The following is a 17,451-nucleotide window of genomic DNA, read 5'->3' as shown; positions in this document are numbered from 1 at the left end:
TCTGCTCCTGTTTTAGGGCTGGTTCAGGGACCCCATCGGCCCTATTCTGGGGTTCGTGTGGAGCTGGGAGAGAGACGCCCTCTTCCCACTAGGATTGCTGAGGGGAGGGACAGGAGCCATTTTCCCATCAATGAGAGCAGAGCAACATACAAGAAAGCAGAGCAGTGGAGAGGCCTCCTCAGGTTCTGATGGCTGGGTGAGCTCCTGGATGCAGCTATGCCTGAAGCCCTCAGACTTCTTAGTTATGTGAACCCATTTGTTTCCTAAGTTGGGATTCTCACACCCAGAAGAGACCTGAATGCTGCAACAGTAACTTTGGTCACTCAAAATCAAGAGTCAGTTCATGCCCAGACCTTGTTCCTGGGCCTCAGACGAGGCCAGAAGTGAGCACCCCTTCCCCATCTTGCCAGGAGAGAAGTGCAGACAACTTCTACTTCACCTAAAATTAGAGAGTAACCTCTTATGATTGACGGATGTGGTTTTTTGCCCACTGAGCCATATTCTCAGCAGGCATGTGAGGCCTGTTCCTCTTAATCTCTCATGGGCCCGTTTAAACACATCCCTGGGAGAAACTCTCAGTGGAATCTTCCAGGAAGGGGTGTGCAGCAGCGAGCTCGACACACTTGAGCTCTTTGGGAGAAAGCGCTGTGGTCCGGGGGACATTCCAGCCATAGGGGGCCATGACGGGAACAGGCCTGAGTGGCCATGTAGATCTGTTTTCAATGGAGTCCCTAAGATTGAATCCCGATGACGGCAGGGCCGTCACGAGGCCACGGCCGCCTGCGTGGGACCAGCAGGGTACCTTCCTCCTGGAGGCAGAGAGACACGGGGGCAGCTACGCGGTCTCCTGTTTATTTGCACGCGGCCTCGGGGCGGCCCCCCTGCAGGCTGGGGGGCGTCGCTAAGCCAGCCCGGCTGCAGAGACAACGGACGCGGATAAATGAGGCCACCACTCGGCCACCAGGCCAGGGCCGGGACGCAGCTTCCCTGGGCAAAGTGAGAGGAGGGCAGGGACCACCCTCCCCCCGACGGGCCCGGCCCGGCGACCAGCCCCTCAGTCCTTCTCTTCCCCGTGGGTGATGATGTGCACCAGGTTCTTGTAGTCCAGGTTGCCCGTCACGTCCGGGGGGAAGGCCGCAAACATCTGCTCGATCTGCAACGAGCCAGCAGGATGCGCTGAGCACGCGGGGCGGGGCGGGGGCGGGGGGCCTGTGTGCGGGGCACCCGAGGGGAGAGGCAGCTGGGCACGTGGTGGACGTGGGGACAGACTCCCCACCCCCCTCAGGAAGGCCTTGTCATCAGCTGCTGCAGAGAGCCACCCGCCCGAGGTCACGCCCTTCCTGGGGGGGGCCGCAGCGACTGATGAGTGTGGGCCCACCCTGGGGCCTCTGGGCAGGGCTGTTCTAGCTCCAGGGCTCCCTGAGGGTCCTCAAGACACTCGTTGGGCCTGAATGGCGGGTCAACACCCCGCTCTGTGCCCTCTTGCGTCCTTGCCCGTCCTTGCTCTTCACAGGTGCTGACCCCAGGGCCATCCTGCAGTGATGTTCCCAGGAACCCAGCCTGCGATGGGCCAAGCAGGGATTGCAAACCGGAGGGCAACGGGGCGGGGCAGGTTTCCTAAGGGAGCAGGTGGGCCTGGTGGGGACTGTGGCTAAATGGAGACACAGCCCATCTGTAGAGGTGGCCACTGCCCAGGGCCAGCCCAGTGTGGCCACATGGGCAAGGAGGTCAGACTGACGGAATCTGATTCTTTGAAGGAAACTAGAAATCTAGATTTTTTTTTTAAGCATGCAATTTCCACATTGAAAAAGTATTGGCTAGTAATTTTTTAAAAACACATATTGGCTAATAACAGCTAACACTCATATGGCCCTTATCACATGTCAGCACCTTACACACATGAACTCATTCAACCCTCACATCTACCATGAGTTAGGTTCTGTGATTGTCCCTACTTTACAGATGAGGAAACTGAGGTACAGTGCAATTAAAGGGTTTGTCCAAAGTCCAAAGTCACAAAGCTGGTGGAATATAAAGGCTGGCTCTTTTTTATTTATTTATTTTTTTGCTGAGGAAGATTGTCCCTGAGCTAACATCTGTGCCTATCTTCCTGTTTCGTGTGTGGGAAGCCACCACAGCATGGCTGGATCAGTGGTGTGTAGGTCTGTACTGAGGATCTGAACGTGTGAACCCCGGGCCTCCAAGCAGAGTGCACAAACTTAACCACTATGCCAGCAGGCCAGCCCCTAAACAAAATTTTCAATAAAATGTGGAACTTGAGGGAATCGAGCCTGAGAGGCTACAGGGGGCTATTTTAAATAGACTCATTAGCCTTCATTAATAATATTGGCAGGACAGTTTCTTGTTCATACGGGACTTTTGGCAAATTAGCAAAAATTCCCCTTCTTCCAGGCACATTACTGCCACCTGCCAGAAAAAGTCATATATACTGATTTTATCAAAATTATAACAAGACACTTTACTGCCATCTGCTGGGAAACTATTGCAACAAGTATATACGCCACGATCTATACAGCAAGAACAGCGGCCAGGAGAATTGTGCAGTGTACGATCTATACGACAGGACATGGTGAGCCTGCACACCTCCCCAACTCCAGCAGGAGACTGACGCTCTAACCAGGTCTGCAGGCATTGTGAGAGAGGTGGAACCTGGAGTCAGATAGACCCGGGTTTGAACCCAGGCCCTGGCATTTACTGCTAGTGTTGTCCTTTCAGGCAGGTGACTTGACTTCCCTGTGCCTCAGTTTCCCCATCTGTAAAGTTAGGATAATACTAGTGCCTACCTCACAGGATGATGAGAGAGTAGAGCGAGATAAGGGCTCAGTAAGGACGGCAAGGTCGGTCTCAGTGGGGGGTCAGGGCTGGTTTAGAAAAGGGGGTGGGGGGAGGAGTCCCCGGAAGAGCCAGGCCTCGAGCTGGGAGCAGAGTCCACGGGGCCCATTACCTCCTCCTTGGAGAACCGCTCCGCCTGCGTGGTCAGCATCTCCCGGACGCTGCAGAGGGACGAGAGCAGGTGTCGGCCCGGGGGTGGGGGGTGTAGGGAGCAGGCCACCCCGCGTCCCCCCCGGACCCCACTCACTAATCAGCCTTGAGCACCCCTTTGCCTTCGGGATCGAACACCTTGAACGCGTTGAGAATGGTCTCCTCGGGGTCCGCCCCTGAAACAGAAGACAGGGTGGAACCACGCCGCGGGGGGCTGGGCGCCCGGGCACCCAGGAGGCGGGGCCAAGCGCCCCAGAGCTGGAGGGGCAGAGCCCAGCTGTTCTGCTGGGAGGAGAGACCCTGCCCTCCGCGGCCGGTGGCATTTGAGGAGCCGGCAGAGGGTCGTGTTATTTCTGAGCAAACCCGGGGTCAGACGCGGATCTGGATTTAGAGAGACTGGGATTCGAATCCTGACTCCAGCGCCAGCTAGCTGTGCGGCTTCAGGCAAGTGACTTTCCATCTCTGAGCCTCAGTCCCCATCTGCAGGCTGGGTCTAAGAACAGACCCCCCAGCGCTGGTAGGTGAGGTCGTGCCTGCGGCTGAGCGTGGGTCTGGCTCAGGGAGCGGGGGCGGCAACGTCCCCTGCCGTTTCCAGTCTTTCTTCCCCAACGTGGCTCTGCCTGTGATCTGCCGACCCGGCTGTCCCCCTAGCGCTTTCACTCACAGTCAAGGGGAGACACATAAACACGCGCACACACGGATGTGCACACGGACGCGCACACGGACGCGCGCACGCACGAATGTGCACACGGACGCGCGCACACGGATCCACACACACGGATGTGCACACGGACGCACGCACGCACGAATGTGCACACGGATGTGCACGCACGGGTGTGCACACGGACGCGCACACACGGATGTGCACACGGATGTGCACACGGACGCGTGCGAGCCCACCCTTCAGCTTCTCCCCGAACATGGTCAGGAACACGGTGAAGTTGATCGGGCCCGGCGCCTCCTTCAGCATCTCCTCGATCTCCTCGTTTTTCACGTTCACGCGCCCTAGGGCGGGAGACACACGTTCAGAGCCCCGAGCTGGGACAGCGCAGCTCGGGGGACACCCACGTCTGTGCCGTGATCCCGCCTCCGGGGATCTAGTCTAGGAATAATCGGAGACAGCGTGGACGGGGCGGAGACCCCCGTGAGAAGATGTTCTCCACGGCCCTGTTTATGACAGCCCGACAGCTGGAGACAACCCAGACGTCCGATGTGCGGAGGGGTGACCCGTTTTTAAAATAGTGTCTTCAGAACCTGGACCACTTTTCGCAGACATTTTAATATTTTACTCCAATGGGAAATGCCCACGTTATAAATTAGCCCTTCTCATTTGTGGGTGGGAGAGACAATCAGAATGACTCCGGGGAACTTTTTCAAATTGTACCTGCTGCTGTACACAGCTTTTATCTTCTCATATACCTGCTCTATCCCCTGCCACAAGCCCATGTGGTACCCTCGTGAAAATTAGAAAAAGCCAACCTGTCTTAAGATAATTTATGTTTTAAATGTAAAAATCGACACTGGCTACAAATATGAATAGTATCCAGTAGAATTGTGCAGTGCACAACCCGCACAGCTGTTCATGGTGGCCCTGAGTCCCAGGGGTGGGGATAGAAGGGGTGTGAGTGGTGGCAGTTTGGACATGAATATTTTGAAAAAGCTCTATGCACTCATGCTCACACTATTGAGATGGCATATTTATAAAGCTAAATCCAAAATAGAATGATTCCAGTTGTTGAAAACACACACATAAGGGACGTGCCTAAAAAGACTTCTAGGCTAAAACATTCACAGTGGAATGTGGCCTCCTAGGTGATGTTGTTTTCTCCTTTATACTCTTCTGAGTGTTCCAGGTTTTCTGTTAGGAGCTGGCATTGCATTCAAAGTGACACAAATAAGTTATTTTAAAAGAAAAATAAAAGATATGCGAAGACACTTAAAGGCTAAACACTTCTTTCCTATCCTCTGAAATTTGTCTTAAAGGCCAGTCGTGGTGGAGCCCTTTCTTTGGAAAATGACAAGCTCTCCCCCTTGTCAGTGGTGCCACCTCCCACCTTGTGGGCGTGGGACGAGGAGCCCTTCCTGCCGGCCCAGGGGGGCGACTCACCCAGAGCGGCAAAAGTGTCTCTCAGGTCGTTCTTGTCGATGAAGCCGTCTCTGTTCTGGTCCATGATTGTGAAGGCCTGTGAGAGGGAGGGCCCGGCTGGTCAGCCCGGGAGGAGGAGGGGAAGGGGCCGAGGGGCTGCCCACGGGCCCGGGGACGTGGGTCCTGGGATTCTCAGGGGGCATCGAAAGACCTCAGCTCCAGAGTCAAAGATTGAGCACAGTCTGGCGGGTCCTCAGAACGTCGGGCACAGAGTCCCACATGCTCCAGCAGCGGCATCGCTGGGTACCCACCCAAGAGAACTGAAAACGTGTCCACGCAAATCTGCACACGAACGTCCGTGGCAACGATATTCACAGCAGCCAAACCCAGAAACGACCCACACGTCCATCAGCTGACGGTGATGAATAAAATGTGGGGCAGCCCTGTGAGGGGACAGTGTGTAGCAATGAAGAGAATTCTGTCGCCCGCTACAGCACGGATGAACCTTGAGACAGAGGCCGAGTGACACAAAAGGCCACATATTGCATGATTCTGTTTCTATGAAGGGTCCAGAATCAGTAAATCCGCAGAGACAGGGAGCAGACGGGTGGCTGCCAGGGCCTGCGCGGGCGGGGGTGGGGAGAGACTGCTAATGGGTATGAGGTTTCTTTTTGGGTGATGAAAATGTTCTGAAATTAGATAGTGGTGATGCTTGCAAAACTCTGTGAGGACAGTAAATAACACTGAATTGTATGCTTACTTTAAAAAGGTGAATTTATGGCCTGTGAATTCTCTCTCTATAAAGCTGTTAGTGAAAAAAAAAAAACAAGTTAAAAGCTGGGGTCTCATGTGGTCCCCCGACTCCCAAGCCCACGTCATCTGTAAGACCGCCCCGCCTGGTAGTCTTTCCCCGCCAGCTCCCTGGGGGCCTGCGAGAGCTCCGACAAGGCCCGGGGATTTCACAAACGCCGGACGGGCGCCACGTTTTTGGAGTTCTTTGCCGCAGCTGGTTGCTCCAAGTATGTGCACCGGCTGCCCACGCGCCAGCAGCTGATCTGGTCCAGAGGGGGGGACGGGGAGGGGAGGGGAGGGGAGGGGGGCGTTCTCTCCCTGGAAGGGGACTGTCTCAAGTTCAGATAGGACATTTCATCCAGGAATTCCTCGTTCCCTGGGGGCCTACGGGCCCCGCATTCCTGTGACGTGAATGTTACCGGGGACAGAAGGTGGACGCGTCCGTGTCCCGTTTGGAAGCCCCAAATGGTTTCCCCGTTGATGGAAACCCCTGCCTCTAGCGCCCTGTGCTCCGAAGGGCTGGGCGAGTGTGGATGGCTCGCGTGGGCCGCCCCCACGGCTGGAATACGAAGTCAATCTGTTCCACGGAGCCTCGGGCAGTGGCTGCACCTTGCCTAGTGGGGATTTCAGTTTGCTCCCTAAGGCAGAGTCCCGGCAAATGCCACAGGGCCTCAGACCCGCCTGGTGTTCATCAGTTGGGGCACTAACATTTAAAGTCCAAAGGGCGCTCTTTTCGCGCCTCGGATTGGCAAAAACAGCATCTTAGACGTTGACCCCAGTGTGGATGGAGATGTGGGGAAAGAACCTTCCAGTCTAACCCCAGCGTTTCTGGAGGGCAGGCCGACTTAGTTTAGTTCCTTTTTTTTCAAAGATTCTTTGACCCAGCAGTTCTGCTTTTAGGAATCTACCCCAAGGCAATGACCAGAGACGCAGGCGAAGGTGTGTTATTTATAATAGTAAAGCATGCTACACACACGTGACACCCAACCCCAGGATGTGGTTAAAGAAATCATAGGAAACGTCGGTGCTGAACTGCTGGAAGGAAACAGCAGGCGCTAATCAGTGTGCATAGATCATAATTTGTGCGACAAATATACAGCCGTGCGTCACTTAACGACGGGACACATGCTGAGAAACGCGTAACTAGGCAATGGCGTCATGCGAACGTCATCACGTGTGCTTCCACACACCTGGGCTACACGGTACTCGTCTTACGGGACCGCCGCCCTAGATGGGATTCGTCATTGAAACATCCTTACGAGGTGCACGGCTGTACACGTATGTCACAAAAATGACTTGACGTGTGTAAACCAAAACGCTAACTGATCGTCTCTGTGTCACAGAACTGTAGGTTGTTTTTATTCTCTTCTTTGTGGGTTTCTGAAATTTTTCCCTACATTTTCAACAAGAAACAGGCTTTACTTTCGTGATCAGCAAAGCTATTAAAGATAATTTCTGGAAGTGGTTCACGTGCACACACAGCCCAAATGTGGGGTTGCTTGGAGGATAAAGACATCCGGCCAGGAGGGCCCTGCAGGGGACATGGGATGGGGGAAAGGCTCGTTCTGACCGGCGGAGCCTCCCCCCAGGCCAAGCGGGCGACAGCTGCACCCACCTCCTTAAACTCCTGGATCTGGGTCTGTTCGAACATGGAGAACACGTTGGAGTTGGCGCCCTCTGCTCTCTTCTTGGCTTTCTTTGGTGACTGGCGGGGAGAAAAAACGCATTGATTGAAAGTCAGAAGTGGGAAGAAAAGGAGGTGAGGGCCCCTCTCTGGGTGAGCCTCAGCTGCTCGTCAGTGGACGGGGGGCCGGTGCCCACAGCCGTCTCAAGGCGGCAATGCTGGAGGGTTACAGGACCCGAAATGACGGGTCTCAAAGGCACCCGGTTCTGGTGGCTAAGGATCCTGAAGCATCCTTTGCAAAGTGGGGACATGGAGGTGCGTCTGGGCTGGAGGCCACGCTTCGAGATCAGCTGGCCTCTTTGTTCAGTGCGTTTCACAGAAGGTTCCGTAACGCACAGAAGGAGCATCGATCAAGGGGGGGAATATGTCAGGCTCGCTAAACCCCAAGGAACACAGAGATGAAAGGACACTTTTCCAGGCTGTTAAAACCCAACCACTTCTGCACCCACACGCCATCTTCCCGTGATCCAAACGGAGCGAGATCTCCCAAATGTTCTGTCCTCGCGCCACGCAAACGGCGCGGAGAAGAGCAAGGCAACACGTCTCCCCACCCGCCCCTCTCTGACTTTAAATAGTTGCAGCAAACGCTGGAACGCTGGACACACGCTGTTTCATTGAATCCGCCTGGCTGCTCTGTCAAGGAGATGCCGTTATCAGCATCGCCATTTTACTAGGGAGGCAGCTGAGGCTCAGAGAGGGTGAGCCACTTGCCGCAGTCACACAGTCACCAAAAACCTGAGCCGGAGTGGAACTGGGGCATCGGACTCGAGTCTGCGCCCCAAACACTCCCCTTCGCTGACCCTGATTTGGGGGGCTTCCCACTTCAGGAGGGGGACACCTTAGCAAACAGCATGGGGGGAGAGGTCCTAAAGTGGCCCGTTCAGAAGGTGAGGACAAGCAGATTCTTTCCCCAGCTGCCTGGACAGGAGAAAAGAACCACAATTTGATCCTTTAAAGCATTCAGTCCCCTTTTGCGACCCCCGGGAGCGATCGATTCCTCGAGAGGTCAGCAGACAAGCCATAAAAAAGCCAACGCTCGTGTTCCATCTCTGAGTCCCCGGGAGCGGCTGTTCCCTGCTGCTTGCCGGGCATTGACTGAGCAGCGCTCTTTCCACGGGGTCTTGGCCCTTGAGAGCTGCCTTCTCCCCGTCCCCGTCGGCCCCTGCTTGTAGGTGGCATCCCCTCTCACCCACCTGCCTTGCCACCTCGAGCCCTCGCTACTCACCATGGTTGGAAAGGATGCAGAGCTGCTCCCCAGGAAGGATCCCACCGGCTGCCCCGCTCGCCTCGCCCGGGAACAATAAATACTTCCTCTCCAGGTTTAAAAATAACCCCATGGCCGCTTTTGGCAGTAATAGGTGAGGCGGACACCACCTAAGGCCCCCCCACCCCATGCCGTTCTTCTGAAGTCAGGCAGCTCACTCGCCACCCGGGGACACGTGAGACCCGAAGAGGCATTCAAGGTTAAAGAGGCAGGCGGCCGGGTCAGGGCAGGGGGAGGGGATGCCGCAGGCTTGCTGCAGCGCTGGGCGGGCGACACTTGTGCTTGTCAGTTTTGAGAAAGAAACGGCGGGGAGAGGAGACTTAAAATTCCCTAACACCATCAGGCACGGGTCCCACCCCAGGGCCTTTGCACCTGCAGTTCCCTCTGCCTGGAATGCTTTTCCAGCAGACAGCTGCAAGAATCACCCCCTCGCCTCCTTCAACTCTTTGCTCAAATCTCACCATCTCAGTGGAGCTCCCCAGCCCCTGCCCTCCACAGCCTTTATCACTTCCTGACATACTGTGTAATCCACTTAGTTATTTTGTTCAGGGTCAGTAGACAGCCGGCTCAGGAGGCCAGGTCCTCCTTAGTTTTCCTCACCACTCTCTCTCTAGCTCCCAGCTCGTGATGGCCACAAAGTAGCTGCTCAACAAATGTTTGTTGATTGACTGAAAAAAACGACTCTTACTTACCAGATGCTTCTGTGTGCCCAGCACCGTGTACACACATCTCATGCTCATATTTAATTTCCCAACCACCCAGTGTGGTAGAGACCGCCTTTATCCTCCATGTCCCCATTTCACAGATGAGGAAACTGAGGCTGAAAGGCAAAGAGAGGTGCCTGGCGTCACGTGGCGCTGGAGCAGGGAGTGGAGGCCCATTTGCCCCCAGGGTCTAGGCTCTCGGAATGGCGTTATAGTTACCACTCTCTCAGGATGGCTGTCCTCCTGTGGCCTCGCGGGCGCCATGGGCCCCAGCAAGCCAGCACTCAGGGCTGGGACTAGTCGTGGCCTTATTTAGCGGCCATGGGCGCCGGGCTCGAGTCCACGCCTCTGAGGAGGAGGTTCCCTCGACCGTCCCCAGTGGTGTGGCCACAGGTGGTGGCTGAGCCCGCGGTGTGCCAGGCACGGTGCTGGTGCCGGGGAGACCGCCACCAACGACAGACGCCCTGTCCTCGGGACGCTGTGTGCAAGGGGCGGATGTGTGACCAGTCCCTGGGCTGCCCCGTCCAGGGCCATCCTGATTTGGGAGCGAGGCCAGCAAGCACCACCTCGGAATGAGATCCCATCAACCAAGTCAGTCCACAGATGTGTTCTCAGGAGGCCTGATGTGCTGGAACCTTCTGTGGATGCTGCAAGATGCCCCAGGAATGAACGAACTAGTGAATAAACAGGTAAGACAGACTCTGCCCTCCTCCCCTGGGCCTGGTGGCAATTGTTGGAACGTCCCATCTGCCTCAGATGGGGGAGGCCCTGGAGTGGAGGGGTGTAGCGCCTCCCGCTGGGGAGTGGGACCAAACTGCATTGGAACCCAGTGCTGTGTGACCCTGGGCAAGTGACTCCACCTCTCTGAGCACGTAAAGTGGGAATGATAAAAAGACCTTCCTTGTGAGATTTTCTGAAGGGTGAAAGGAGACGCGGCCCCAGTAAACGGCAGCCGTCACTCACTTCCCTTCTAAGGGCAAAAAATTCAATTTTGGGGGCACAAACCCAAGGACCATCTACTGTGGTGGCCAAAAGAGATGTGGGTTTTTTCCTCTCTCGGGTCGCACACAGGTTAGAATTGCCCAGGAGCCTCTTCTAACAGAATCTTCAACAACAGAAGACGTGTTTTCATATGTTTGCACAGGCTCGTGTACACACACACTCGAGCGGGCGCACACGCACACGCATGCGCAGACAAAAACACACCTGTGCACTCGTGCACATACACGGGCACACACACACCCAGGCACACACCCGCGCACACAGACGGGTGAGCCTTCCTATCCGAGACCCCCCAGCAGCGGCCGGCGCCCGCACATGGTCCAGGTTCCCCCCACGGCGCATGTGTAGAAGGTGCGCAGGTGGGGGTGGGGGTGGGCTCAGGCCCTCAAGAGGAGGTGGGTGGGTGTGTCCCTAGGGGCACCCGGCACCAGCCCCCTAAGACGCGCCTTACTCCCCTTGGCCTTTGGGAGGGCAGGGGGTGGGGGCGCCCCGGGCACCAGCTGGAGGGCTGGGGTCACGCAGGCGCGCGGGCCTCTTGGGGCTCAGTGTCCTCCTCCGGAAGATGGAGACCCTGGGAGTACACGCCCCCTTTGGGCGCTGGGAGGGTTAAGCGCGATGCTGTGGGTCGGGGGGCTGTGCCCCCGGGCTGAGGGTTCGGATGGGCTCCGCGGAGAGAGCCGCGCCTGCCCGGCGGGTTGGGTCCCCCCTGGGGCCGGGAGTGGAGACTCTGGGGATACCTGGGGTTTGGGCCTGTGTAGACTTAGGGTGCATTTCCTTATCGGCCTCCAGGGCGCACCGGGCCGGGTGCAGCAGGGGGCTGCTCTGGCTGCGGGCTGGGGGCTGCCCGCCCGCTGGAACCACGGCCCCCAGGCCCCGCTGGCCCTCTGCGGCCGGTGGCCTCCTGCAGCCAGGCCTGCGTCCCCGCCCGAGCTGCTCGGAAGCCAGAGAGGACAACACGGGGCGGAACCATGGCAATAGCAACTTCCAGAACAATCGGAAAACCAACCTGGTGCATGAGCTTCCTGTCGCAGGTGTAAGTGTGTCACTGTAATTTGGAGACTAACAGCAGCGCCAGTGTATCACCTCGCGGTTCTGAGGTCAGACGCTGGAAATGGGTTGCCGGGACGGCACTCCCTCTGGAGGCTCCTGAGGAGGGGGTCCGGGCCTTGCCTTTCCCAGCTTCTGGGGCGCCCACCTGCCTTGGCTCCTGGTGGCAGCGCTGCAGTCCCCAGCGCCAGGCCCTCTGACCCTCCAGCCTCTCTTCCATCTTCTGAGGCCCCTGGGATGACACTGGGACCCCCTGCATAATCCGGACCGTCTCCCCATCTTCAGACCCCCCATCCCATCTGCAAAGTCCACTTTGCCAGGTTAGGTAACATAGTCACGGAAGCTGAGGGTTAGGACGCGGGCATCTCTGGGGAACCGTCATGCTGCTGACCACATCTAGAGAGAAAGAGCAGCTGGAGGAAACGGGTTGACGGCTCAGCAATATTGATTACAACAGTAAAAGTTAAGAGTGTTAAAATTCATGGAACTCTACACCAAAAAAAGGTCATTTTACTGAATGACAATTTTAAAAATTACTTACTGACAATTTTAAAAGAAGGGGTGAGGAGAGGGGAAAATGTCAGCAATGCTTGTAGACATACACCGCTTGGAAGCAAGGATGATTTTGAGCCCCAGTTCAAAGGACATTAATTACTTATCCCTTTATTGGAGCCCTACTATGTGCAGGGCCCTGTTCTAAGGGCCTGATGGACATCAGTAAAGCTTCATTCGGGTGGGGAGACACACGCATCATAAGTTTAAATTTGAGAAAAGTAGAAATTTATGCTTAACTGTAATGTGGCACAATCATCTTCTTTTTTGAAACTGTGCTGGTGTATTAATTTGGTTACTTGTTAAAGCTCAAGTATTGATTTACTCTATAAAACTAAAAAAAAAAAAACTTAGCGAAATTCAAGTGAAACCCAAAAGTGTCTTCTTAAGAGCTTTAAGGCCTGATTTCCAAACTAAAAACTGAAGCGGATGAATTGCAGAAAAGGATGGTTCCTGTTGGGATCCGGGTGGTGGCCTGGAGGCTGATGAGAGGGGAATAGCTCAGAGCAGAATGATGAGGAGACGCACGTAAGGAGCATCCCGGAGGGAGAGGCTGAGAGGACGCAGGTCATTCGAGAAAACTTTCTTCAGCCGAGGAGAGAGCGGAATCTGCAGATGGGAAGGACTCCCAGGCTCCGTGCTGGGTGAATGAGGGCTAAACGCACCCCAGGCGCATCCTGGTAAAATTCGCGGACTCCCGAGATTAAGAGAAATCGGATGTATTTCAGGCAGAAAGAACACAGCTCCAGTGAGAAAAAAATCTGACTGTCATCAGACTTTTCCTTGGCAGCCCTGGGGAGCGAGGAGTCAGAGGACAGAGGGCTGGGGGCCCCAAGGTATCGATCCCCTGCCAGATCCAGGACCGGAGGGTGTTTGCTTCTCATTTTCCTCAGGGCGGCCTCGTGTGGCAGCTCAGGGTTTTGGAATCGGATAAACCGAGGTTTGAATCCAGGCTCGCTGTGTGGCCTTGGGCAGGTTTCTCTCTCTGAGTCTCGGTTTCCCCATCTGTAGAATGGGGAGAATACAGCACTCGCCTCGTAGGGCTGTCACGAGGGTGAAGTCGGACCGTGCGCCGCGAGCTCTCGAGAAAGCGTAGCCGCCGTGGCTGGTTGGGGTGCCTGACTGTCAGACCTGGGAGCCCCGACTTGAGGCGGGGACATTTCTAGCCTTTTCTCAGGCCTGGAAAACGTGCTGTAACCCGGTGGATGGGGATCCTCGAGGGGCACAGTCCTCTCCTCTGCCCATCTGGGGGCTTGCCGGGGAGCACCTCTGGGTCACGGCCTCCGCCTGAACGTGGACCCAGCGCCTTTGCCCAGGCAGACTGTGCTTTCTGTGGGGAGAAGGGGGCTTGGAATGAGGGGGACAGTCAGGAGGCTTGGGGTGCCTATAAGCCGAGGATTCTGCTTGGCTGACCTGTGCTCCTAAAGTAAACGTGAACATTTTAAATTTTAAAACACTATATGGATGAGCAGGCAAGTGAATCTGTGGGGTCGGCAGGGTTAGCAAAAGCAAGATACAGAATGTCCAGTTAAATTGGAATTTGAGGCGCCCACGAGTGGTTGGGGCCCTTTGGGGCAGCGGCGGCACAGTGTGTGGGGTTGGGGGAGATCTGACCGGCCGTAGTTTCATGACCTGTGACCTGCTCTGTCTGCGCGTTGCTTGTCCATAAAAAGTCAAATGAACATACAACATGGATGGATACGTTCTTACTATAAAACGGTTCGAAACGTTACAGAAGTATTTTGACTAAAAAGCGTTCTTTCTGTCTTGGAGGCCAAATGCTCCCCAGAGGGGGCGACGGCCTTTGCGGTTTGCTGTGAAGGCTCTCCCACATTTTTTTAGTTCTTTGCTTTTTTTGGTTGAGGTCTAGCTGCAGTACAGTGTAGGTCTCTAAGGGGCCCCGTGTGGTGTTTTTACGTGTGTCCTCACCCTGTCGCCACCCGAGTCGAGGCAGAGACGTTCCAGCTTCCGGAGCTTTCCCAGGTGCCCCGCCCCGTCAACACCCCTAAAAGTAACTGTTTTTTTACTTCTGGCATCCTAAATCAGTCTAGCCGTTCCAAAAGTTTAGCAAATTCCTTCCAAACTTTTTTTAGAATTTTAGAATTTACAGAAAAGTCGCGGAGTTACCATGTTCCACCCCCCCCCCCCCACCTCTTCTCCTAATGTGACATCTTGCATTTCCTGGGGACGTTGGTGAAAGTAGGAAACTGACGTCGGTACCTTCCTTCTGACTAAACTCCTGACTTTGTGTGGATTTCACTGGTTTTCCCACTATCGTCCTCGTTTCTGTTCCAGGATCTGGTCCAGGAGCCCACGTTGTACTGCTCCCCTTCTCTCGCTCTCTCAGTCTGTCTCTGATTTGCAAACACAAAGGTACACCTTTCACATGAATATCACACCACACATACGTACGTGCACATACAAATTCACTTATTCATGTTAATGGGATCATCACACACACACACACACACACACACATGGTCACCTGGGCCTTTTGGCTCCACGATGCGCCCTGCAGACCTTTCAAGAAGTGCCAGCTCCCGCCTCCCCGAGCATGGAAGCATGCCCTCCCACCTGTGGCCGAGCGCGAAGCCGGTGGTGGAGCCAGGTCACGCACTTCTGCACTGGCACCACCAGCCAGAACAGGGTGCCAAGAACAAAACAAAGAAAAACCCAACAAACTTTTTTTGGAAAGGATTAGCTATATTTTAAAAGAGGATTTAAAGAGTCACCAGGGGAAAATCAGAACCGAGTGGGATATTCTGAGCGACTTTGGCCATTTCCTCCTGTTTTTACCTCGCGTTGCGTGTGTGAGGCGGTGGGAGCCAGCGGCTTTTCGGTTTTCGAGCCTTTTAGAGGTTTTGATCCAGCTCCGGCTGGCGGGGTTTTTTAATTCATTTCGTTTACAGGCGCTTTTTCCTCTTTAGCTCCCAGAATTCAAGTCGAGGTCATCGTACCCCACCTTGTAAGGTAAAAGGAAACCTGTCTCTACACAGTTGTTTCGTAAAGCTCTTCAGCAGATCAAATGAGCGCGTGTATTAATATCAGCAAGTTAAAGAGTTAACCTAGTAAAATACAATATTTGGGACAGAACCTGGCACAGGAAAGTGCCACATAAGTGCCACTATGATACCACGGGAGGCTGCCGGCTTAGCGGGTTAGCTGGCCTGGGGGGAATGCCCCTCTAAGGGGTGGTGAAGTCAGCCGTCTCCCCAGAGACAGAGGCACGCCAGGCCCTGCCAGCCCAGAGCGGGGCGGCTGATGGGCCCTGTCACCAAGTGATAGCGCCTATCTCCCCATGTCAGGGCCCCCAGGCGTCAGCGAGAGCCGCCAAGCGGGCAAGGCGGCTTCTCCAGCGAGTCAGCCTCCGGTGGGCCAGGCCTGGTGCCTGGCAGAGGCAGGTCAGCCACCTCGATGGGGCACCCGCCGTGGACCGGGGTCAGTGTGGGCAAGCAGCACCAGAAAACCGTGCCTCGGTTTCCCCATCCGTGAAATGGGGGCGATAGCGGTCCCTCCTTCAAAGCATTCTTGTGAGGTTTGAATGGGTTAAGGGATGCTCGTCAAATGCCGGAACACCGCTGGGCCCACGGCGAGGGGTCGGTACACGTCAGCTCTTGAGGCAGAGAGCCTGCCGTCACCCGTGTCCGGGGAGATGGGGTAAAAGAGGAGTGTGTCAAATGTGAACTCGTCACCCCGCTCTCCCCTCCCAGGCCTCATTCTGTGAGTGACTTCAACGCTCTCTCAGGCTCCCAGACCAGAGCCCTAAGCCATTTGATTCTGCCCCACTGGCAACAAAGTCTGTCTCTTCTCCCTCTAAAATGTCTTACAAATCCTTTTCCCCCAGTCTTCCCCAAGTCTGGCCGATCTCGATTGATTTGGGGCCTCTCCTCCCCTCCCTTTCCACCCCTGCCTTCCACATACCCCCACTTCAAATACTTTCCCCCGTGCCCAGCTCTGATGATGACCCACACATATCTCAGAGCTCTCAATGGCTCCCTACTACTTCAGGAGGAAATCTTCCCCTCCTTGGCCCAACAGTTAAGATCTTTTACCACTTGACCCTAACCTACCAGAATGGTACAGTAATTGAAAGCTGGGTTCCAGGTCAGCTCCTCCACATCCTTGACCATGGGGCCATGGACAAATGACTTAAGCACCCTAAACCTCAGATTCCTCACTTGATAAATGGGGGAAACAATAGTGCTGACCTTAGAAGATTGTTTTTAAGGTAAAACTAGATAATTGTGAGACTACTGATAGCACCTAACACTTATTGTGTGCTGACTCTGTGCCAAGAGCCGTCCACGTGGTGATGCACACAGTGGGTGTAAATGATTTTGCACGGTGCCAGGCACACTGTATGTGCACCATGAGTGCCCATGCATGTGTGTGCGCACCTGCATTTGGTTATATTGGTCACCTTTTCAGCCTCATTTCCTACGCCAGTCTCTCGCCCTCCAGGGCCCCTCACACAGAGCTCTGGGGGGACGATGATCTGTGGCCCTCGTTGATATGTTACGTGTGTCCAGTTGTCCCTGCCTCCAGCGACAGCTTCATGGTGGACGCACGGGCTGGCTGGGTGTGAGCGGGCCTGTGCTGGGTCCTGGAGGGGGCGATAAGCCTGTGTGGATCCTCAGGGGCGGGTAACAAGGCCTCGGGAAAGCAGGCAGGCCCACTGTGGCCACCACCTGGCCCCTGACAGCTCAACGTGAGGTCGCCAAAGAACTCGGGTCATCCTTGTCCCTCTTACCCAGAGCTCCCTGTGCGGCAGGGATGAGCTGAGCTGAACAAGCTGAGGCTTATTTTGTCCCCAGCAGCCCTGCAAGGAAGGCACGGGCATCAGACCCATTGCCCAGATGAGGAAACCGGGGCTCGGAGCAGCACAGTCCCCGCCCGGGGCCCCACGGCGGGTGTGAGCAGGTGCGACCCCAGAATGTCAGGCTCCACCGCGCTTTTCCCGGCCCGCTGCTCCGGGGTCGGGGCTTGGGGAGGGGCTGGGGCCACAGCTCCCACCACCCTCGGGGAGCCCAGCCCCAGGCAGTCAGACAGCCCCGGGTGGCTTTTTCTCTCCGGGTATTTTTAGCCCTTGGTCGTCTGCCCCGCCTGTGTGGGGGACACAGGCTCCCAGACAATTCCATTTTTACCGTGCCCTTCAGATGCCCGCCGCCCGCGGGCTCAGCTGTCTTGGTGGCGTGCCTGGCGGTCCGGGGCATTGTTCCTCCCAGCGAGGCCCGGATGCCAGCGACAGCTGCTGCACGGCCCCCCACCCCCCACCCCCAGCTTTCCGCTCTCTCCTCTGCCCGCCCGCGGCCCCTTT

The 17,451-nt window shown here is 55.7% G+C and overlaps 1 protein-coding gene across 1 annotated transcript; it reads right to left on the bottom strand.

Moving 5' to 3' along the window:
- Positions 1-836: 836 nt before the first annotated feature.
- MYL2 (myosin light chain 2) lies at positions 837-8,982 on the bottom strand. The gene is made up of 7 exons (XM_005612597.4): positions 8,791-8,982; positions 7,497-7,586; positions 5,111-5,186; positions 3,904-4,008; positions 3,101-3,179; positions 2,966-3,014; positions 837-1,153 (listed from the first exon to the last, which is right to left on the bottom strand). Exons 1-7 carry the CDS (start codon positions 8,791-8,793, stop codon positions 1,055-1,057), a joined length of 501 nt encoding a protein of 166 aa, XP_005612654.1. The 5' UTR covers positions 8,794-8,982; the 3' UTR covers positions 837-1,054.
- Positions 8,983-17,451: the final 8,469 nt, after the last annotated feature.

This window comes from Equus caballus, chromosome 8 (assembly GCF_041296265.1).
Source record: "Equus caballus isolate H_3958 breed thoroughbred chromosome 8, TB-T2T, whole genome shotgun sequence".
NCBI lineage: Eukaryota > Metazoa > Chordata > Mammalia > Perissodactyla > Equidae > Equus > Equus caballus.
The sequence above is the reverse complement of the archived record's forward strand: the minus strand, read 5'-3'. Positions and strand labels throughout refer to the sequence as shown.